At 42.5% G+C, this 24,669-nt stretch overlaps 1 protein-coding gene across 2 annotated transcripts in view; it reads right to left on the bottom strand.

The window, feature by feature from the left end:
- CAMK2A (calcium/calmodulin dependent protein kinase II alpha) overlaps nt 1-24,669 on the bottom strand; it is a 220,790-nt gene that overhangs the window by 183,921 nt on the left and 12,200 nt on the right. For both annotated transcript variants that reach the window (XM_033927288.1, XM_033927289.1), the window contains exon 2: nt 1,318-1,412. In XM_033927288.1, coding sequence (XP_033783179.1) covers nt 1,318-1,412 — 95 coding nt within the window. The remainder of the gene's footprint in view (nt 1-1,317; nt 1,413-24,669) is intronic.

Below are 24,669 nucleotides of genomic sequence, written 5' to 3'. Positions count from 1 at the left end.
TGCAGTAGTAAAGTCGGGCTACACCAATCAAGAGCTGCTTTGACACCCAACTCCTGATTGGTGTAGCCCAGGGGTGTCAAAGTCCCTCCTCAAGGGCCGCAATCCAGTCGGGTGTTCAGAATTTCCCCAATGAATATGCATGAGATCTATTTGTATGCACTGCTTTCATTGTATGCTAATAGATCTCATGCATATTCATTGGGGAAATCCTGAAAACCCAACTGGATTTTGGCCATCGAGGAGGGATTTTGACACTCGTGGGCTACACCAACCAGTAGTTGGGTGTCAAAGCAGCTCTTGATTGCTGTAGCCCGACTTTATTACAGGAAGAGACGGTCAGAGCAGACCGCGAGTGATTTTCTTCACCCGCCGGCTCTTCAGATGCCCGCTCCTGCCTCTCCAGCTGCCTTCTCCTGCCTCCCGTGCCTTTTGACAGGTGAAAAAAATGCATTTGCGGTTTTTCAAAATTTGCAAGGGTTCCTGGAATGGAACCCCCGTGAATTTCGGGAGAGTACTGTAGTAAGAGGGGGCTAGGGGAGCGGTCCACCCCTGGTGCCATCTGCTTCAGGGCACAGGCACCCCCTCCACTTCTCCGCCCCCCCCTTCCCACTCTTCCCCCTGCTGCATGCGCCGCCCTTCCCTTCCCCCGTACCTTTTTTAACGTCAGCGTGAGCAACCACCGACTCTCTCACATCGGCTGCGGCGCCCTCGCTGACATCACTTCCGGAACTTGCACCTAGGAAGTGACATCAGTGAGGGTACTGAAGCCTATGCGGGCAGTAAGTTGGTGGCTGCTCATGCGGAAGTTAAAAAGGGGAGGGACATGCATGCGGAAGGGGGAGAGGCACCACCACACCCTTGCTACGCCACTGTGCCCATCCCTTCTCTAGCAGTTACGCAGGCCATTACAGAATTGCACTTAGGACTCTAATACAGGTTACTTTTCTGAGCATATGCAAATGAAAAAGGGGAAGGGGATGATATGCAAATGCAAAGGGGGGAGGGGATGATATGCAAATGCAAAGGGGGGAGAGGATGATATGCAAATGCAAAGGGGGAGGGGATGTAACCACATGCATCCAGTTATAGAATTGCTCCTCAGTTGTGGATATCCTGAAATCTCAACTGCCTTGGAGACCAGAGGACAGGTTTAGGAAGTCCTTTCAGTAAAAGCTTTGAAAAAGTTTGAACACCAGCTTTAAGTCAGAAAAGCCAAAGCCTGGCAAGCTCAGCATTGGGTTTTAACTGTCGGCAGGAGTGCCTGCAAAGGTTTTGTGGCTAGTCCTTCTGCCTGGAGAGCCATCCTGTGCCCCCTACCTCTTGCAGTGAGTTTCTTGGTGTTGATGATTTTTGCCGCGTACTCTTGCCCGGACAACACTTTCACACATCTTCGGACGATCGAAAAGGCTCCTCTGAAAAAGAAAGAGGAAAAAGCTGAAAGTGAGTGAAGCATGAAGTGTAAATGACACAGGCGCTGGGAATCTTGCACTCCCAAACTGTCCATTTTAACTAACGTTTACCCCCAAAAAATGGTAGCACAGTTTTTAGCACCAGCTGTGGCAGTAACAGCTCTAATTCTCATAGGAATTCCATGAGCGTCAGAACTTTTACTGCTTTGGCCGGCACTAAAAACATGCTACAGTTCTGTAAAAGGGGGGGGGGGGTATTTTTTCCCTCTTGTTCACCATCCAAATGGCATATTCATATATTTATTGTTATTAAGAACATAAGAATAGCCTTACTGAGTCAGACCAATGGTCCATCAAGCCCTATCCCTGTCACTAGTACCTGGCCAAAACCCAAGGAGTAGCAACATTCCATTTAGAATCCTAAAGAATAGCAGCATTCTGGAATCCCAAATAGTAACACAACACATTCCGGAACCCCCAAAAGTAGTAATATTCCATGCTACAGATCCAGAGCAACCAGTGGCTTCCCCCTTGTCTTAATAATAAACTATCGGACTTTTCCTCCAGTAACTTGCCCAAACCTTTCCTAAAACCAGCTGTGCTATCTGCTCTTACCACAACCTCTGGCAATGTGTTCCAGAGCTTAACTATTCTCCGAGTGATTGATTTATTGCTGACTTACTACACTGCTTTTAGCCTTCAAACAAAAGCAGGACCAACAGGGGCACATTCTAAAACATATCAATAAAGAAAGGAATTACAACATCAATAAGAAAGCAAGAATTCATATCAATAATCCAAGATAGAAAAGTTAGACAACAGACATATAAGAACAAGCAAGATTAAGTTCAATTCTTTTATATATATATATATATATATACCACCAAAATAAAGCCAAGGTTAAAATCTAAGTGGTATACAATAAAATATAAATAGGAGGGAAGAAAATCAATAAAGCTATATCAAAAAGATGGATTTTCAGTCTGCTTTTAAACAAGGGAAGGGGCTTGGCGGACAAACTCGGGTAATTTATTTCAGACATAGGAGGTAGCTAGATGAAAGAAACAAAGTCTGGAATTGGCAGTGGAGGAGAAGGGTAACGCTAAGAGCAGCTTATCTGAGGAATGGAGTTCTCTGGGAGGTGTAGAAGGAGAGAGAAGCAAGGAGAGATATTGAGGGGCAGCAGAATGAACCCACTTGTTAAAAGTTATAGCTGCCATTTATGGATCGACATTCGCACACATAAATGTAAAGTTTTTCATCTACTGTCACGTTCAGCATTAGACATACTGGAGCCCAGGGCAGAAGTTCCTCTCCTCCCTGCCTCCTCCTCAATTTCCCCAAATGCCCCCTCCTTTCTTCCTTCAATATTCATTGAATTTTAGCAATGTTTTTCCCTGTTATAAAACTAAGCTAGAAATTTTTATTTTTCTTTTATTTGGATTAGATCCTGCCTTTTTGGTAGTAGCTCAAATAAGTTACATGTAAATGATCTTTTTGGATAAGACGGGATATCAAATTTAGGGATCCTTTAACACATGCTCACTGCAGCTTAAAATGCCTTACTGTGGGCATCCCGTGGTAATTTTGGCATCTGTACGCGCTTCTCATACACTAAAAAATAGATTTTTGGTTTTAGCTCTGGGGCGAGTAAGGGGTGGAGAGTAGGCATGTACTAAGGTAATCGGTTAGCGCAGCTAGACTGCCACGCATTAACTAATTAGCGTATGGTTAGTTCACGAGCCCTTACCACCTACAATATAGGTGGCAATAGGGTCTCATGCACTAATAATCATATGCAGATGAGAAAATTAGCACGCAGCCATTAATTCATAGAAAAGAACTCGGCCATTTTACCCATGTGGGAAAAATGGCTTTAGCAGATGTAACCACATGCTACGGTCTCTTTTTGCTGCAGTTTGGTAAAATAGACCCTAAATAAATTGTAACTGTTCAAGTTTCAAGTTTTATTTTAATTTGATGAATCGCTTATTCAGATTTACTAAGCGAATTACAATAAAATGTAAATGGATCCAGTCACTGTCCACAGGCTGTAAACTACACCAGTGCTCTTGTGTTGACCAATGGCAGGGGCAGCTTTAAAAATATTCGATGATATCACAATGTGCTCTGCCTTCCCTGAGATTTCAGCAGGACTGAACGGAATGGTGTTTTCCCTACAGGAATGGAAAATGAAAAGGGTATCTGAGCGCTGAAGACATCAAGGTCACAGGGAAAGTGTGGTTATTACTTCTGGAAGAAACTGGAAAGAAATTGGAATAATGGATCAGAGATTATTAGTTTTCAGAGAGGATAAAAAAATAGACTATGGCAGGCCAAACAGACAGAGGGACATAACGATCTTATAAGACCAATGCCAAGGGGAAAACTAGACTAAGGGCTCCTTTCACGAAGGTGCGCTAGTGTTTTTAGCGCACGCATCGGATTAGTGTGCGCTTAGTGCGCGCTATCTGAAAAACTACCGCCTGCTCAAGAGGAGGCAGTAGCGGCTAGCGCGCACTATTCCACCCGTTAAGGCCCTAACGCACCTCCGTAAAAGGAGCCCTAAAAATGTGCATTACCATAACTTGCATTTTTTTTTTTTTTTATTTCCCTCGGGTACCTACAGTAACGCCTAGGGAAATGTTTAAAAGGTATTTTCAAGAATTTCTTTTGGTTCCAGAGACATCAATTCCTCCTTTTTCCTTGATTTATTATCTGCCACTAAAAAATTTACAAGAACAGCCACCTAGTAGTCAAAATGAAAACATAGAACCATTAGATATTTCAACCAAACTGGAGACCTCGGAAGCTTCGGTAGCTCTTTTACCTGATAAAGCTTGGATAATGAAGTTATCCTATCAAAATTGACACACGAGTTTTTAGGTTTAAAAATTCTGATTTTCCCAGACGTTTCACGTGAAACTCAAAAACAAAGGAGGCAGTTCCTAATGTTAAAAACAGGTGTCTTGCTTATAGCGGGTAGTTTTCATTTAAGATAGCCTTGCTTTGAAATATGTTTTCCTTGAACCTTCACATCTAACTGCATTTCTGTCCTTAAAGCGCCTCAAAGAGGTGTGAAGATTGAACTCTTAGCAATTAAATTCTGGTATCAGATGTTGGAACCCTGGGCTAGATTCAGTAAGGGCACGGATCGGATCCGATCCGTGAGGGATCCGATCCAATCTGTGTCCTGGGGGCTGATTCACGAATCGCCCTCATGCAAATGAGGGCGATCGGAATCACACCCCCAACTGATTGCAGGGATCACTATATAGCAATCCCGACGCAAGCGCAGACCATCTATAGATAGTCTGCACATGCGCTGGCTCTCTGTGCCCGGCAGAGCTTTTTACTTTTTTTACTTTTTTTTCTTGAGTCCATGGTTTTAACCTGCTTTAAACCCGTGGGTTAAAACCACGGGCTTGCATAGAAACAGAAAGATGACGGCAGAAAAGGGCTATAGCCCATCAAGTCTGCCCACTCTACTGACCCACCCCAATAAGTCTGAGTGCTAATGTCCTAGTTCCTTATCTCGACCCTCGTAAAGATCCCACGTGGTGCACTGCGGGGAAGAGAGCAGATGGGGTAGAGAGCAGGAGATCAGGGCAAAGAATCAGGGCAGAGAGCAGGGCAGCAGAAGGCGTAGTTAGAAAGGACCTAGCAACTGGTCCTCAGCAGTCACTTATTTTTGGATTGGTCAGCCCAGTCGGTGTTCCTCATTTTTTTTTTTTTTTTTTTAGCGAATCGCTTCCTGCCTACATTTGAATATCGTTCCCCCCCCCCATTTGCATGCGTGAATCAGAGGATGATCGAGACAGAGGTTACATTACATTACATTAGTGACTTCTATTCCAATCGTACCTTGCAGTTCTAGGCGGATTACAACAGAAGCTAACTGGATATTTCCAAAAGATTTGCAAGTTAGGTAGTGGACTACATGGTTGATACTTAAGAGAGAAAAAATTACAAGAGGAGGTGAGACTATTACAAGGGGGAAGAGTTAAGATATCTGGATAAATTTTTTGAATAGCAGAGTTTTAATTCCTTTTCGAAATGATTTGAAGTTGCTCGTTGTCAGTAAGTTGGAGATGGAGTGGTCAAGTTTCGCTGCCTGTGTCGCTAGTAGGTTGTCAAACATCTTCTTGTACTGAGTACCTTTGAATGGGGGATAAGTAAATGGGGTCTGAGTTCTTCTTTGCCTAGTAGTAAGATTCTGATTTAGGCGGTTGTTTAGGTAAGTGGGAGCAGTGCCGTTTAGAGCTTTGAATAATAGACAGTATAGTTTGAATTGAATTCGTGCTTGTATTGGTAACCAGTGTGAGTCCAGGTAGGCAGCGGTGATGTGATCATATTTACTCAGAGAGTAGATTAATCTGAGAGCTGTGTTTTGTACAGTCTGTAGTTGTTTTATCATGAGTGCAGGGCATGGTAGGTAGAGGATATTGCAATAGTCCACTAGACCCAGGACTAGGGCTTGGACTATGAGCCTATATTGCTCTATGTCAAAGAATTTTCTTATTTTTCGTAGATTTCTCATGGTTAAAAATGCTTTCTGGGTAGTCTTGTCAATTTGGGCCTGTATTGTGCAGCATCTATCTATCAGCACTCCTAGGAGTTTAAGTTCGGGCTGTATAGGGTATTTGGTGGCATTAATTAGTGAATCGGGTCGTAAAGGGGTTGCTAAGTGGTCGGAACATACGAACATAAGAGTTGCCGTTGCTGGGTCAGACCAGTGGTTCATCATGTCCAGCAGTCCGCTCACGTGGCGACCCTTTTGTCAAAGACCAGTGCTCTAACTGAGACTAGTCCTACCAGCGTACGTCCTTGTTCAGTAGGAACTTGTCTAACTTAGTCTTGAATCTAGCCCTTAGTTTTCTTAAGAATTTTTTTTGTCTTTTCGATGTAATTATGCATTCCCTTCCCTCATCCTTTTTGGTATCATGTTAGTTAAGTCTGTCTGTAATATCCCTATATTTTATAGAGTTTTGTTTTAATACATTAGTTATTTTATTGTAAACCGTTTAGAAAACCCTGATGAACGGTATATCATGGATCTAATAAACGTGAAACATGATTTATATAAACTCCGTTTATGACTTGAGAAGAAGTAGCTTCTATATTTTCTTCTTGATATGGAATCCTTATATTGTTGTAAGCTAAATCTTCTTTTCTGTACAAGATTAACTCTTGATATTGTATTGTTCAAAACTGATAAATAAATAAAATATAAAAAAATATAAAAATGTGCATCACCATGAAAATAAACAGCTCTGTACTATATTGTTAAATTATTGAGACTGGTAATTCAGTTCCAGCAATAAAATATTAGGAAGGGAATATTTGCAGGAGTGAGGATGAGGACTTAATGGGTTTGAAAATCAGGCCAAAACCAAAGAGCTGCCTCAATAGATGCATTCATAAGGCAGAGTGAAGATGCTAGCACTGATGTATCTGCCGCAGGGATAATTGGAGGATAGCCTTTGCCATTTGCATAAGCTGTCAGTCTAGTACACTTTACCAGCATTTAATTAGCCATCCAAAAAACCCAGCTGATTTCACTTTTACTGAACAAATTGCAAAAGCTGAGGAAATAACAATAATAAAGAGATTGTAAGAACGAGTGAAACTTAATTTAAACTAGATTTACAAAGGAAGGAAGTAATTACATTTGGAAGGAGAAAAAAATGCATATAATTTACAGAATGTGCTCAGACTGGCACGTACTGTATACCCTGAATTTAGAAAGAAGCCACACAGAAAATGATATTTAGAGACGAGCACAAAGTTCAACCAAGGTTATTCTCAGAGCACTTACTAACCAGGGCTGACTTAACCACTACATAGACTATGCAGGCACCTAGGTGGCAGCTTCTGAGGGACAGCAAACAGCAGCAACAGTCCCTAGGCCATTATTGAGATATTTTGGGGGAAATCCACTGCTTATTCCTTGGATAAGCAGCATTAAATCTGTTTTACTACATGGGATCTAACTAGGTACTTGGGACCTGGGTTGGCCACTATTGGAAACAGGATACTGGGCATGATGGCCCTTCAGTCTGTCCCAGTGTGAGCCAAGTATAAGACAATCAAAGCATTGTGATATCACTGATGTAGTTGGCTCTTAGGCATTGGTGGAAGGAGGCTTTATGACATCACAGTCTGAGCTCTGGAATGTTGCCATTATTTGGGTTTCTGCCAGGTACTTGGGATCTGGGTTGGCCACTGTTGGAGATGGGATACTGGTCTTGATGAGCCTTTGATCTGTCCCAGTAAGGCAATTCTTATGTTCTTATGCCAAAGCAAAACAAGAGGTGCTGACAGTGACAAAAACTCAAACATCAGATCACACTTTTACCCACAGAAAATGGGTGTGTGGTAGAGCGAGTTTTCCAGTCATTGGATAGATAAATACTTTTTCAGTTCAATATTTTCAGTATATAAAAGTACAAATACAAGAAGATAATAAACAACGAAAGTTTGGCTAAGTCATCGGTGGTGGATTATAACAATGGTACGTCAACAGTGATGAACAATAATAGACTGAAGAGAGATACAGTTTTATAGTTATAAATATTATAAACCAATAATGAACACAAAATCAAATTAATGAATATCAAAACTGGAGGGGAAAGACCTCAAATGTCTCCGTGCCCAAAGCTCATAGCTTGGTTCAAGGGCACCTTGGGGAGCAAGGGTATTATCATGGGTCAGAAAACCCCTAAAAATAAAAATCAAATATGGAGGGGTTTTCTGACCCATTTTTTAGGGATTTTAGCCTCAACTTCCAATAAGATCACAGAGAACACTATAAATTTTAACAGCATTATATACTCTGTTATACCAGTTATAAAAATTTTAAGGGGTTATTTAGACCAAAATCTATCACTCAATGCTCAAATTAATGCACTAGTTAGGAAAACTTATTTTATGCTATGAAAATTGCAATCGATCCTTCCTCATTTAGACTACTGGTACAATCATTGATTTTGAGTTCCCAGGATTATTTTAACATCATTTATCTAGCCTCCAGTAAAAAGAACATCAAAAGGTTGCAGATCATTCAGAACACGGCTGTTTGGTTGATTTTCAACTTGAAAAAATTTGATCATGAATCAGTCGCAGCTTGAAAAACATGATTTAATTACAGAACTTATATGGTTATGGAAGATTAGTTTTTTTATCAACTACAACTCCTAAGATTTTAATAGAGTCAACATGGTCCATGGGGAAGGTATCGAGAAGAATTGGAAAGTTTAGCACTATTTCCCTCTTTCCAGGAGAAGAACATTCCTTTGGTTGTTGAAGCGTTCAAGGCTAGCATATTTTCTTTCAGCTATAATCTAATCTGATTGAGTTTATTGTTAATTTTAGTAATTTCATTGGTATTTTCCGGGTTTAGCGGGTGTAATAATTGGATATCATCTGCATAAGCAAATGCTGAAAAACCAATAAGGTAAGTAGAGGAGAGAGGAAAATATTAAACAGTAATGGAGAAAGAATAGAACCTTGTGGTACTCCACTTAAACAAGCAAAGAGATCAGATGTGGTATTATTAAAAATGACTTTAGATTGACGATTTGAGAAATGGGATTGTAGCCATTTGAGGACCTGGTCTGTAATTCCATTGGATTCAAGTCTTTGGATTCCCTCAAATTTTATTATATCCCACTCGACTTTTCAGAACAAAGCAGTTTAGTCTAAAAAAAATTTTTCTAAAACCTTTTATGAAGCCACATTAGACACAAATGAGTTTTCAATATTACTTTAAGCTTTTTAGGATCTGCCTCTCTGTGTAACTATTTTTCTAGTCCAATTACTTGATGCTCTTGTATGGTATGGAATGACCATCCTATAGTCTTGCAAAGAGCTCAATACTCTAGATTTTATTTATTTATTCAATTTTCTATACTGTTCTCCCAGGGGGGAGCTCTGAATGGTTTACATAAATTTATTCAGGTACTCAAGCATTTTTCCATCTGTCCCTGCGAGCTCACAATCTATCTAATATACCTGGGGCAATGAGGGGATTAAGTGACTTGCCCAGGGTCACAAGGAGCAGTGTGGGTATGAACCCGCAACCTCAGGGTGCTGAGGCTGTAGTTTTAACCACTGAACCACTCTATAAATTAAAATGTAGTAAAAGTGTGCCAAGTATAGGACAATCACTGATAAGGTTGGCTCTTAGGCATTGGTGGAATGAAGCATTATGACATCACAATACCAGCTCTGGTTATCAGAGGCTGAAACTTTTCACACTATTTATTTATTCAATTTTCTATACTGTTCTCAATCAGTGTTTACAAGTTACAAATAGGTTACAGTATAAACTTGAACATTTTGCATCAAAGGGGCTGGATGGTCAGCGAATTACAGAATACTGATGGTGAGGAAGACACTGAATAGTCAAGAGAAGAGCAGAATACATTTGTGAAAAAGCGTAGTATCAGCATAAAGAGAAAAGTTTTAGGATGGGGGGGCAGTGTCTGGCTGGGAAATAAATCTATTGAATAGGGCGTTCTTGGTGTCTTTCCGAAAGGCCCTATAGATCTGCCTGGCTTTGTCAGTGAAGATGCCTAACCAGGTTTGCTGTCTGCCAGCTTGGAACTTGGAAGTTTTATCCAGAAAGGTTCTATATTTGCAACCTATAACCTTTGGGTAGGCAAAGAGGTTGCGATTTCTGGTTATCCTTTTGGGGGTGTAAAGTTCGAAGTGAGGTAATAGGTAGATTCACCCAAAGCGGTTTCTAATACACTGAATACTAATGAGGTACTCTTACGTATTTTCCCTATCTGTTCCAGCAGGCTAACTGTGGTACCTTGAGGGTTAAGTGACTTGCCCAGAGTCATAGGGGGGAAGGCTGGAATTGAGCTCGCAACCTCAGGATGCTGAAGTGACAGCATCCATTAACCAGCTGAATAACTTTATGGTTAAGGCAGCAAAACAGGAGGTCCTTTTTAGCAGCAAGAAGGATGAGCAGTTCTGAAATGGTTCATTTACTCATATTATTCTGGGAGAGGTAGTATTGGGGGGGAAGGGGCAAGCTGACTAAAAATTAATTGGCTGAAGGTTTGTCCAGGGTACTTAATACCCTTTCACCAGACCTGGGGAGCCCATGTCATGATCTGAAAATGATGCTAAGGGTGTAATCTGCAGATAAATCAAGCCACTGAATTTTGAACAGACTGTAATAATCGAGAGAGACTATTCAGCAGTAAACCTGTGGGGAAAGGAGAAATCGCTGCCTAATAACCAGGTTTATCATGGGCACCGTGAAAGGTAGTAGAAATGCAATCATAGAGGCAAATAAAATTCACTCTCTCCAATTTTCCAGATTTCCTGTTGTAATTGCACTAAAACTCAGAGAGCCATTTTGACTCAAACGATGGCAACCGACGCTCCACTTTATACCTTATTTAAAAGTCTATTGAATCAGCAGTGATTCATTTCTCATTCCCACAGATCTTGCTGCCTTTGAATTTTGAAACGCATCATAGAAATGGCATTAACTACAGTAAGCAAAAGCCTTTCTTTGGGTTTATGCTGGGGAGAAATAACATAGGTAAGTCATCCATGACAGTTGGGTAAAACAAGCTGATTCTTTCCACATCAGGTGTTCTGTAAAGGAGGCCATTTTATTTTTTATGTTGTTTTTTTAATCAAATTTTACAAGCAAGCCACATACTTGTACAGAAAAGTGAAATACTGGTACATAAAAATAAAAGAAATTATAATAAAGAAACGTGTGGATTCAAATGAATCTAACAAAGGAATTATTTATTTATTTATTTATTTAAAACATGTATAATTCGCTTGATGCCTAAGCGGCTCATGATGGTATTAGCTGAGAGAAATAATAACCTTCCCCAATATGAGCTTATATGGGCACCACTACTGAGGTACTGCGAATCTTAGCTGGCCCGCATTTTTTCCCTTTAGACATTGTATCCTCTTTTACCGACTTCTAACATTTTTATTTCTTTCCTACTATTGTAATGTAAACTAAACTAAACTAAACCTTAGGTTTGTATACCGCACCATCTCCACAAGCGTAGAGCTCGGCGCGGTTTACAGGGTTAGGTTGAAAAGGAGCTACAATGAAGGGTTATAGGAAAGGAGCTAGGAAGATAAAGAGGGACAGGGTACCAAAGAGCGGGAGGTGTTAGATTTTTGAAAAGAGCCAAGTTTTCAGGTGTTTGCGGAAGGATTGGAGGGAGCTTGAAATTCTGAGCGGGGATGTGAGGTTGTTCCAGAGTTCTGTGGTTCTAAAGGGGAGGCATGTTCCTAGTTTTCCTACGCGGGATATACCTTTTGCAGAGGGTAATGATAGTTTCAGTTTTTGGGAGAATCTAGTGGAATTAGGGTTAGAGGAGTTCCAGAAGAGTGGGATAACGGGAGGGAGGATGCCATGTAGGATCTTGAAAGCTAAACAGGCACATTTAAAGAGGACTCTGGAGTGAACTGTGGCCGCAGCGTTCTGGATTAGCTGAAGTCTATGGAGTTTTTTTTTAGTTAGGCTTAAATAGAGGGAGTTGCAATAATCCAGTCTAGAGAGGATGGTGGATTGAACAAGGACGACGAAGTGAGAATGATGAAAGTACGCTCTCACTTTCCTCAGCATATGAAGACTAAAGAAGCATTTTTTTACCAAGAAGTTGAGGTGGTCATTGAAGGAGAGTCTGTGATGATGCCAAGGACTTTGCTTGAAAACTCAAGCTGAAGAGTGGAGCCGGAAGATAATGGGATAGAGGTGGGTAAATGACCTAATATTGGGCCGAGCCAAAGTAGTTTTGTTTTGGACTTGTTCAATTTCATTTGTACAGAATGTGCCCAGGATTGAAGGTTCATTATACATGCGGATATGTTCTCAGCGAGGTTAGTGAGGTTCGAATAGGTCTCAAGGAGGATGAGGATATCGTCAGCATAGGTGTAGAGAGTTTCCAGGGGGGATAGATGAAGGAGTTTCAAAGAGGACATGTAAATATTGAAAAGGATAGGAGAGAGGGGTGAGCCTTGCAGGACTCCACATATCGGCTTCCAGGGAGGGGATGAGGTACTGTTTATGTTAACGGTGTAGGAGCGTAAGCGTAGGAATTTCGAGAACCAGTCTAGGACTGTGGAACTTATGCCTATTTCAGAGAGTTGGAAGATTAGGATATCATGATGGACGACGTCGAAAGCTGCGGAGAGGTCGAATTGTAGAAGTACAGCGAATTTGTGGCGAGAATGAGGCCCCGCCAGGTGTACCCTGGCATAGTATTAGCCCCCATATCACTCTAAGCTTCTCATAAGAGATGCGCATCTGGCTTACCCTTACCTATGTCACCTTAAGCCACTCATAAGGATGTGTACATCTAACTTACCCTTAAATCCTAGAACGGTGGATTCCGCAATTACCTCTTCTGGGAGAGAATTCCAGGTGTCCACCAATCGTTGTGTGAAGCAGAACTTCCTGATATTTGTCCTGAACCTGTCCCCCCTTAGCTTTAGTCCATGTCCTCTTGTCCTTGTCACATTGGACATTGTAAATAGTTTTTTTATCCTGCTCTATTTGGTCGAATCAAGTTTCAAGTTTCAAGTTTTATTTATTCTTGATTAAACGCTTAATTACAGTTTTTCTAAGCGAATTACAATAAATAAAATGACATGTAATTTTAACAAAGTATTAAAAATATGTAATTTAACAAAATATTAAAACATAAAACAAAACAGGCAAACAAAACAAAAAAAACTAAATAAAAAAATGCATAAAAGAACAATAGATAATATCGGGGAGAAGGTTAAAGGAAAAAGGTCTAAAGAAGCAATGTACAGGTTAAAAGCATCTGTGAATAAAAAGCTCTTTAATTGATTCCTCTTGGATGTACAGTTTTGTGAAAGCCAGCCTTACTTCCTGTACAGGTTGCAAAATCACTGCTTGCATGCTGTACCAACACTGACATGTTCATAACACCGAGTGCTTTTGCTCCTTTTCAAACCTGTTCATTTGTAAAATGTCTGTTCCCACTGAATGCGCTGCAGCCTATATGCTTTTTCCCACAGCCTTAAAGGTATTTTGCAATAGGCTCCGTGTTCTTTAAGCAAATATTCTTCAAGATATCAACAGTGACACATAGACTTCTCTTTTTTTCTACCTTGACAACTTGAGCAACATCAGACTCAAAATCTTGCAAATGGTGCTGCTATTCCCTTTGTACAAAATCACAATAGGAGTATAAGGTCATGTTTCATGGAAATTGTTTCTGCTCTCTCGCCCTGTGCCTTTTCCTGGATGTCTCCCTTTCCCCATCCATGTTTCCTATTCTATTTTCTCTAGTCACTCAGGTCACTCCTGCTCAAAACTAAGCTCCCTAGTTCACTCCTTGCCTCCTTATATCGCCTTTCAGCACTCATGTCACAATGATCATAAAATTCACCTTATTCATATTCAAACATTCCACTGTTCTTCTGCTGCCAAGTTATTTTCTTTTAATGCGTCATCATGGAATGCTTGTTACTCCAAAATTACATTACATTATGGATTTCTGTTCCGCCATTACCTTGCGATTCAAGGCGGATTACAAAAGAGTTAAATGAGGTGGATTACAAAAAGATATCTGGTCATTTTTCAGGGGAGATAGAGAGAATATCAGGTTATTTCCAGGGAAGATAAAGAGTAAATCAGGTTTTTTTGAGGGGGGGGGGGTCGGGGAGGTGGTGGGAGGAAAGACAGAAGCTTGTGGTGTTAAGTCATTTTCAGGGATTTCTTGAAAAGTATTTTCTTTATTTCTTTTCTGAATGTTTTGTAGTCTGGGGTCGTTATCAGTAGATTGGAGATTTGGTCGTCTAATTTTGCTGCTTGAGTGGCTAAGAGACCATCATATAGTTTTTTCCATTTAACTTCTTTGATTGGAAGGTGTGTGAATGGGGAGTGAGTTTTTCTATGCCTGGTTGAGGTGGTTTGGATGAGGCGGTTGTTCAGGTATGTTGGGCTGTCTCCATTTATAGTTTTATAAATAGACAGTAGAATTTAAATAGTATTCTTGCTGGGATTGGAAGCCAATATGAGTTTAGGTATGCTTCTGTAATATAATCTATGTGTATTACAGAAAGCTAATAGTCTTACAATGACATCATATCTTTTGCTAGTCTATTTTCCTCCTTCTCACACTTATCTTCCACTGTATGGTCCTATCCTACTTTCACTCTTGTTTCTATTCTTTTCTAGCCATCTATTTCTCCTAGTTCTTGCAACCTTTCTCCCGTACTGTTTTCCATCTGATTCCCTATACATTTTTTGATAATCTTGACTCTCCCAACTTTCTGATTCATTGTGTCTTCTCTGACTCTCTCCTACTTTTCAAATTAATTCACCCTCATAGCTGTAGTTCTCTGTTTTTTTTTTATTTAGACCACATTCTCCTTCTTCCCAAAAGGTCAACATCTGGACCTTGCTTTTCTTTTTCAACTAATTTTGTTCTCTCCTCCCCTCCTCCCCCACACACGCACAAAGTGAATTACATACAAGTACTTCAAGCATTTTCCCTGTCTGTCCCGGTGGGGGTAAATGGACAATACTCGGACTGGAAAAGCGTCATGAGTGGAGTGCCACAGGGTTCAGTGCTTGGACCCGTGCTCTTCAACATATTTATAAGCGACCTGGAAATTGGTACAACGAGTGAGGTGATTAAATTTGCAGACGATACGAAGCTATTCAGAGTAGTGAAGACGCAGGAGGATTGCGAAGACCTGCAACGTAACATAAACACGCTCAAGAAATGGGTCGTGACATGGCAAATGAGGTTCAACGTGGATAAGTGTAAGGTGATGCATGTTGGTAACATAAATCTTATACATGGATACAGGATGTCCGGGGCGGTACTTGAAGAGAACCCCAAGAAAGAGACTTGGGAGTACTGGTTGACAAGTCGATGAAGCCATCCGCGCAATGCGTGGCGGTGGCAAAAAGGGTGAACAGAATGCTAGGAATGATTAAGAAGGGTAAGGGGATCGGAGAAGGTTATCATGTCGCTTTACCGGGCCATGATACGCCCTCACCTGGAATACTGCGTCCAGTACTGGTCGCCGTACATGAAGAAGGACACGGTCGAAAGGGTCCAGAGAAGTGTGACTAAAATGGTTAAGAGGCTGGAGGAGTTGCCGTACAGTGAGAGATTAGAGAAACTGGGCCTCTTCTCCCTTGAAAAGAGAAGACTGAGAGGGGACACGATAGAAACTGATACTGAAGATACTGAAGGGAATAGACTTAGTAGATAAAGACAGGTTGTTCACCCTCTCCAAGGTAGGGAGAACGAGAGGGCACTCTCTAACGTTAAAAGGGGATAGATTCCGTACAAACATAAGGAAGTTCTTCTTCACCCAGAGAGTGGTGGAAAACTGGAACGCTCTCATCGTAGGGGAAAACGCCCTCCAGGGATTCAAGATGAAGTTAGACAAGTTCTCCTGAACCAAAATGTACGCAGCGGCAATTCTTATGTTCAATCTGTCTAATGTACATGGGGCAGTGGAGGATTAGGTGGCGTGCCCAGACTCACAGGGAAGCAGCACACGGTTACATAAGAACATAAGAGTAGCCTTATTGGGTCAGCCCAGTAGCCCAATCCAGGGCTCTAGTACCTGGCCAAAACCCAAGGAGTAACAAAAGATTCCGGAACCCCAAAAAGTAGCAACATTCCATGCTGGCAATCCAGGGCAAGCAGTGGCTTCCCCCAACCTCAGAGTGCTGAGACTGTAGCTCTAACCACAGTGCCACACTATATCCTAAAAGAGGCATATCGAATGCATGTTTCAAAACAGGAAGCAAGAACAGGAGTTTAGTAAAAGGACCCGTAAGGTTGTAAAGCCGACAGTTTTCAAGTTTTGTTACGGTTTTATATACCGCCTATCAAGGTTATCTAAGCGGTTTTACAATCAGGTACTCAAGCATTTTCCCTATCTGTCCCGGTGGGCTCACCATCTATCTAACGTACCTGGGGCCAGCGCGGTAAATACTCCGACGCCCATAGGAATTGACTAGGCGGGAAACTGCGCGGTGACACCAGGAAATTCTTTTTCACCGAAAGGGTGGTGGATCGCTGGAATGGTCTTCCACTTCAAGTGATTGAGGCCAGCAGCGTGCCTGATTTTAAGGCCAAATGGGATCGACACGTGGGATCTATTCGCAGGGTAAAGGCAGGGGAGGGTCATTAGGGTGGGCAGACTGGATGGGCCGTGGCCCTTATCTGCCATCTATTTCTATGTTTCTATGTTTCTAACTTTGTAAAAGGGGGTGTTAATGTGCCAAAGAATCTTACCTAGCACAGCTGCCTTTTAATGATGCATTTCATTAACGATGCTGTGACATTCCTTAGGTACATCAGATAATCCAAAATGTTGTGTAATCGAGACTCTACAAGCAAAAACACTGTGGTCCTGATTCTGTAAACGATATCTAACACCTACCTAGGTGGCATTTGGCACGGTGCCCAGTGGCGCCTAAGCATTCTTAAGTGCCGGTAGGTGGAAGAAGGGGGAGGACTACAATAATATTTAAAGAAAAGATACCAGGAAAAGAATAAGAGGGCGGGGTCTAATGCAGTGGTTCCCAAACCTGTCCTGGGGGACCCTCAGTCAGTCAGGTTTTCAAGATATCCCTAATGAATATGCATGAGAGAGATTTGCATACCTGTCACTTCCATTATATGCAAATCTCTCTCATTATTATTCATTAGGGATATCTTGAAAACCTGACTGGCTGGGGGTCCCCCAGGACAGGTTTGGGAACCACTGGTCTAATGCAAATGGACTATGAAAAGTTTAAAAATCCTTATAAGGACACTTAGGGCTCCTTTTACTAAGCTGCGCTAATGTTTTTAGCGCACGCTGCAGATTAGCACACGCTATGCGCCAAAAACCAATGCCAGCTCAATGGTGGCGTTGACGTCTAGCGTGCCCTAAGCGCAGCTTAGTAAAAGGAGCCCTTAATCTTGGAGAGCGTCTTTATAGAGAAATGTCTTAAGAGATGACTTGAATGTCTCGAGGGTTGTTATCTCTCGTAACATGTTCGGTGCTGAGCTCCAAAGGGTTGGGGGTGACTATAGAAAAGATTTATAAAGTACTAGCTGATGCCCCGGCGTTGCACGGATATTTAATTATAGCAATAACACAGTAAATAGATTCAAATAAAGATACTTTATAGTGGTGAATGAAATTATTTTTTTACAGCTTAATAAAAAGTACAATATTCAAATTATAATGTGAAATATTTGACAAAATGAATACAATACAACTAACGCAAAACGTGATTATAAACAACATTTTTAGTTTCACCTCCTGGAGCAAGAACATATAAATTATTGGGTGAACCCACCCTTGAGCAAGCAACATAGAGTTGTGGGCCGCAAGACCCCCAGAACATATCACCCCAGGTAGTGAGGGATCTGCATACCAAGTTTCGTTCAAATCGGTCAAGCCGGTTTTGAATTACTGTGACAATGGCAGCTTTTTACATTTTTTCCATTGACATGATTGGGTGAAATCTGATTTTCTGTTTGTAGCTCCGCCCACATGTGCAGGTGGGCCGCGAGACCCCCAGAACATATCACCCCAGGTAGTGAGGGATCTGCATACCAAGTTTCGTTCAAATCGGTCAAGCCGTTTTTGCGTGATCGCGGCACATACACACATACATACCTCCGATTTTATATATATAGATTTATATAGTTCATGGATGGGATTGCTAATAGATTCAAGTTTTAAGTTTCAAGTTTATTAAAAGATTTTTTTAAATCGCTTATTCAGGTTTCTAAGCGGTTTACAATATAAAATTACAAAAAAAAACCACATAAAACTTTGGGATACTAAATAAAGTCAAAATCTAAATAAAAACACTGATAAAATGTACGGACTTACTCAAACAATAGGGTAGTGGGGAAGAAGTACAATTATTATAGAAAAGGTGTAACGTAAAAGGGAAAATACAGTAGGAATGGGATGATAACAATTTTCTTTTCGTTTTGTCCTTAAAAGGACAGTTTTTATCCAAAGGCGCCTTGGAACAAGAATGTTTTTAACTGCGCTTTAAGTTGTTTTAAATTGGACTCGCTACGTAAGTGGTTAGGTAGGGAATTCCATAGAGTAGGGGCGGTAACAGCAAAGTTATTGGAGCGCAATGTATTAATAGATTTTGATCAGAGGATCGAAGAAGACGTGATGAGGTATATGGAATCAAAAGTCTATTGATAAATTCCGGCTGACCAGTGTCTCTTGTTTTAAAAGTCAGTAATAGTGCTTTATAAGTAACTCGGTGATGGATAGGGAGCCAATGTTAACCTTTACTTCTTTACTGTCCTATAATTTAAGGTAGTTCTACCCCTTTCCCTTTGATTCCGGTATGTCTATTTTGTCATTTTTTTTAATGTAATACTCCCTTTGGTTTTTACTTATCAAATGTACCCTGCTTAGAAGTGTGATAAGTGGTTTAAGAAATATTAAATAAACTTGGAAACTTGGATGTACTTGCATGACTTTAAGTGTCATTTACAAAATTTCCCCCTGCCCATACTAAACAGATAGGGTTTGAACCCTCTGCCATGGGCATCTACCGTGTGTCAACCACCAGTAGGCACTGCATCCAGAATCGCATCTGTTTTCTTCTACAGATGCCTTAAATGTAGGCCAGCAAACAAAAAGGAAAAACTGATGGTCAAATGGTATGCAGAATACGTGAAATAAAATTGAATAAGAAAAGACAATAAACCATTTCAAATAACAGTTAGAGGCAGATCAACATGGATGTCATAAAAGAGAAGGATAAATTGTATTAGTAGAAGAGCGGTGCACATAAGTAGTGTCTGTATCGCGTTAAGTGTGGTAGTGAATCAAGAGTAGTAATCAGTCCATTGAGTGGTAAGGAAACACAGTATGATCCAGTAGAGGAGATTATAATGGTTACTATAACTGCGATGTATTACTTGTTTGAACTGGAAAAAAAATGTAGGCCATCATTTTGCAGGCCTACGTTTCAGGCGTCTAACTCTTACCTACGAGAAGCACAAACCACACCTACGCCGGCCTTAGGCATCAGTAGGTGTGCCTAGACACTTCTTTAAACAATCTTATTAGACACTATTTAAAGTCTTATTCCTGGAATTATCACCATGTAGCATAAATCCAATATCCAATTCCAAGCTTCCAACCTTTAAAGTATTCTTTCTATATTACACCTAAAGGATCTAAAGGTGTAATATAGAAAGAATACTTTAAAGGTTGGAAGCTTAGAATTGGATATTAGACACTTCTTTAGGCATGCAAACGATGCCTACATTGTAGGCGCCCTTCGTCCCATTGATATTTTTTTTTTCTAAAGGTGTGTCCCGATTAGTCCGTTAGATGGCGGTAAAAACATAGAAACATGATGGCAGATAAAGGCCAAATGTCCCTCCTAGAGGGCCGCAATCCAGTCGGGTGTTCAGGATTTCCCCCAATGAATATGCATGAGATCTATTAGCATACCATGAAAGCAATGCATGCAAATAGAGCTCATGCATATTCATTGGGGAAATCCTGAAAACCTGACTGGATTGCAGCCCTCGAGGAGGGACTTTGACACACCTGATCTACAATGATAAACAAGTAATCCATTTCAGCAAAAGAAGGGAGAAAGTGTCGGACATCTCTTAAGCGTTTGTCAAGCAGACATGGAAGATTTACTATTATTATCTACTATAATAAAACGCTAAGCACGCATGCACACTCCTACCTGCGTGTTCCTTGATCTGTATGTCCGTGGCAGGCAGGAGTGCGCATGCGCGCTTATGGTTCTATGAGCTTGGGAGGAAAAACGGCACCACACTCGCGGACCCCAAGGATGTTCTCGCCAAAGTAATTTTTAAGTTCAGCGGTAAGTTATGGCCGAAGTTATTTTTAAGTTCAAAGCCTCCGCCGCGGCTCCTCTCATGAGCCGCACCTGCGTCAGAGAAGGCTTCCGACGCAGGCGGGGATTGGGAGAGGAACCGCCGTGGCAGCTTTAAACTTAAACTACCTCCGGCACAGAACTAAACGGTCGGCAACAGAACGTCGGGCATTTCTTGCGATCCCGGCCAATCCTCACACCCACTAGCACGCAAAACAGTTTCCCAGGCACCCGAGCACCCTCTAAGCGTGGGCCTCCCTGCTCTTCAGCTCCTCCAGGCATCGGCAGACCTATCCACAGCCAGGGAGCACTGTAAGGTCCTCTATTGCTCCTCTGTCTGCCCTCCTCTTCTAAACAGCCAGATGCTGGACAGAGGGAGCAGGGAAGAGGTGCTGTTAGACGGGGGAGAGGTAACAGGCAGGGAGACCTACTGCTGGACAGGAGGAGCAGGGAAGAGGTGCTGTTAGATGGGAGGGGGGGAGGTAACAGGCAGGGAGACCTTCTGCTGGACAGGGGAAGCAGGGAAGAGGTGCTGTTAGACAGGGGGGGTAACAGGAAGGGAGGCCTACTGCTGGACAAGGGGAGCAGGGAAGAGGTGCTGTTAGACGGGGGGAGGTAACAGGCAGGGAGACCTACTGCTGGACAAGGGGAGCAGGGAAGAGGTGCTGTTAGACGGGGAGGGGGGTGGTAATAGGAAGGGAGGCCTACTGCTGGACATGGGGAGCAGGGAAGAGGTGCTGTTAGGGGGGAGAGGTAACAGGAAGGGAGGCGTACTGCTGGACAGGGGGAGCAGGGAAGAGGTGCTGTTAGACGGGGGGTGGGGAGGTAACAGGAAGGGAGGCCTACTGCTGGACAGGGGGGAGGGGGAGGTAAAAGAAAGGGAGAAGGGCTACTGCTGGACAGGGGGTGGTGGTTGGCAGCCGAGAAAAGAGAGAGACAGAAAGAAAGAAAGACAGACAGCATGAAAGAAAGCAGCCAAGGAGAGAAAAAGAAATACAGAGACACATATCTATTCTAGCACCTGTTAATGTAACAGGCTTAAAGACTAGTATTATTAATAATTTCCTCATTTTTTCAGTGAGCGGAACAGTAAGCAAATTCTATTATCACTGCAATACTAATAGGTTAAAAACAACCTAGTTGAACCTCATAAACAAAGAAATACAAACTTCTATTCTGTCCCATCAGTGGTAGATCGGTGGAAGAAATAATGCCATTTTCCACAGAAATTACATCACCAGAATCATTTGTAAATGATAAGGAAATAGACTTCTTGTTTTACTAAGGTGCGCTATGCATTTATTGCGTGCTAAATATACGCATGTTTTAACCGCTAACGCGTCCATAGATTAACATGCATGCCTTAGCACGTGGTTAGCGCATGCTAAAATGCTTAGCACACCTTTGTAAAAGGAGCCCAAAGTATCTAACCAAACTTGCTATCTCTACTAGGTGTATAGCACAGTCTTCAATGCAAGGCCCATGGAACCAGGGTGACCCCTGGAGACCTCTAGAGCAACCCTCGTCATCATTCTGCCTTGCTACCTAAGCTCAAAACAGAAAGGGAGAGCTGAAAAGGGAAAGACTAGGCATTTCTCAATAGAAGAAGAGAATGTGTTTGGAAATGTTCACCTCCTTGAGGATACCCCCCCCCCCCACCCCCAAGAAAAAGTTTAAACGTGGTCTGGAAGGGATGGAGTAGGAGTGTGTGGTGCAGTGGTTAGAGCTACAGCCTCAGCACCCTGAGGTTGTGGGTTCAAATCCCTCGCTGCTTCCCCCCAGGTACAATAGATAGAGTTTGAGCCTACTGGGACAGATAGGGAAATATGATAAAGTACCTGAATGTAAACCACTTAGGATATAAGTGGTATATAAATAATAAAATTTTAAAAATGGACGTCATTGACATATGTTGGTCAGCAGTGTCATGGCCTCACATTGGAAGATATTTGGCATCTCTCCATGAGCTTATTTGAATCCAAGTAGCACCAACTTAAAAATTTGTGAAGGCCATTTTGAAAGTTTATTAAGTTTAAGTTCAAGTTTATTAGGATTTGATATACCGCTTATCAAGGTTATCTAAGCGGTTTTTACAATCAGGTACTCAAGCATTTTCCCTATCTGTCCCGGTGGGCTCACAATCTATCTAACGTACCTGGGGCTATAGAGGACTGAGTGACTTGCCCAGAGTCACAAGGAGCAGCGCGGGGTTTGAACCCACAACCCCAGGGTGCTGAGGCTGTAGATCCAACCACTGCGCCACACACTCCTCTTTCAATTGACACTGGTCTTTCAATTGACGAGTGTTATGGGAGGGCTCATTTAAAATTGCAGGTGTGTAGACACACAGAAAAAATTAGCACATAATTTTTGGCATTCTGGCCCCAATTCTATATACAGTACGTTGCCTAAAAATTCAGTGCCAACAAGTGCGATGCTAAGTGCGATTCTGTAAAAGTTAGGCACACAGCGCTGTCTAAGCGGCCTTAGGCATCTCTAGGCGCTCTAACTTTAAGGCACATCCTCTTATGCCTGGGTTTTCTTGACCTAAATGCTTGCAGCTAAGCTATCAAACAACGCTGGGCACAGATAAACACTAATCACAACACTCAATAAATCTTCAACATTACATTACATTAGTGATTTGTATTCCGCCATTACCTTGCGGTTCAAGGCGGATTACAGAAGAGGATTTGTGGACATGTCCAGAGGTGTTACAGAGTAGAGTGGGTTGCTTCAGAGGATTGAAATGTTTCATACGGTGTTAGTTAGTCTTCATGGATTTTTTTGAATAGCAGGGTTTTTATTTCTTTTCTGAAAGTTTTGTAGTCTGGGGTCGCGATTAGTAGATTGGAGAGTTGGTGATCTAGTTTTGCTGCCTGTGTGGCTAGAAGGCCATCGTACAGTTTGATGTCTCTGATTGGAGGGTATGTGAATGGTGTCTGGGTTCTCCTGTGTCTGGTTGTGGTAGTTTGGATTAGGTGGTTGTTCAAATAGGCTGGGCTGTAATCATTTATGGATTTAAATAGTACCGTATTCTTGCTTGAATTGGGTGGGAGCCAGTGTGAGTCAAGGTATGCCTCGGTGATGTGGTTGTGTTTTCTTAGTGAATAGATTAGTCTCAGGGCTGTGTTTTGTACTGTTCGTAGTTGTTTCATCACTGTTGCGGGGCAGGGGAGATAGAGGATGGTCAACACTACAGCATTTTGATATGTAATGTTTCTTTCACAGTGAAGGTCCTCAGAATGCCGCACTAACTCATTTGAATAGTGTGGCAGCAATCCTCACTGGAACCTTTGTTTATCGGCATGTAGTATTTTAAAGTTACTTTTAAAATAATTTTAAAGTGACAGTGCTTATAGCTTAGTCAGTAGTTTAGTATAAAATGCAACTTAGCTTCTGAACATTACTGCACCAGCCCCCTCCGACGCATTTCATTCTCCTTCAGGATCGGGGATACTGGATAAGCAAGGTGTTCACGCAGTTAGCTTATGCCATACAGAGTATTCGCTGGGGCTATCAATTCCGTAATAGAGGTCTGCACGGGAACGGGGATCGCGGGAATCCTGCGGGTCCTGCGGGGTTCCCGCGGGAATCCCCCCTAACTCACGGGACTCCCATGGGGACCCCTCTCTGGCCCATGGGACTCCCACGGGGATGGAAGGCTTCGGAAGCAGGGTTCGTCCATATAATATAATGGACACGTCAGCCTTAGTAAAAGAGGGGGTTTATAAGTGAATTACCTGAACAGAAAACAAAAAAAGGGTTCCACCAAAGAGATTCCACAAGGAAAACAGCAAAAGAAACTGTGGAATTGATGATCCTGTCAGAAGTAATTGCTGCTTTTTATGGGGACGGGCGGGGATGGAGGTAATTCCTTGCGGGGATGGGTGGGAACGGAGAGGATCCTGACGGGGATGGGTGGGGACGGAAAGGATCCTGGCGGGGACGGGTGGGGACAGAGAGGATCCTGGCGGGGACGGGTGGGGACGGAAAGGATCCTGGCGGGGACGGGTGGGGACAGAGAGGATCCTGGCGGGGACGGGTGGGGACGGAAAGGATCCTGGCGGGGACGGGTGGGGACAGAGAGGATCCTGGTGGGGACGGGTGGGGACGGAAAGGATCCTGGCGGGGACGGGTGGGGACAGAGAGGATCCTGGCGGGGACGGGTGGGGACGGAAAGGATCCTGGCGGGGACGGGTGGGGACGGAGAGGATCCTGGCGGGGACGGGTGGGGACGGAAAGGATCCTGGCGGGGACGGGTGGGGACGGAGAGGATCCTGGCGGGGACGGGTGGGGACAGAGAGGATCCTGGCGGGGACGGGTGGGGACGGAAAGGATCCTGGCGGGGACGGGTGGGGACGGAAA

Source organism: Geotrypetes seraphini, chromosome 18 (genome assembly GCF_902459505.1).
Source record: "Geotrypetes seraphini chromosome 18, aGeoSer1.1, whole genome shotgun sequence".
Classification (NCBI taxonomy): Eukaryota; Metazoa; Chordata; class Amphibia; order Gymnophiona; family Dermophiidae; genus Geotrypetes; species Geotrypetes seraphini.
This window is presented reverse-complemented; position numbering and strand designations above follow the sequence as displayed.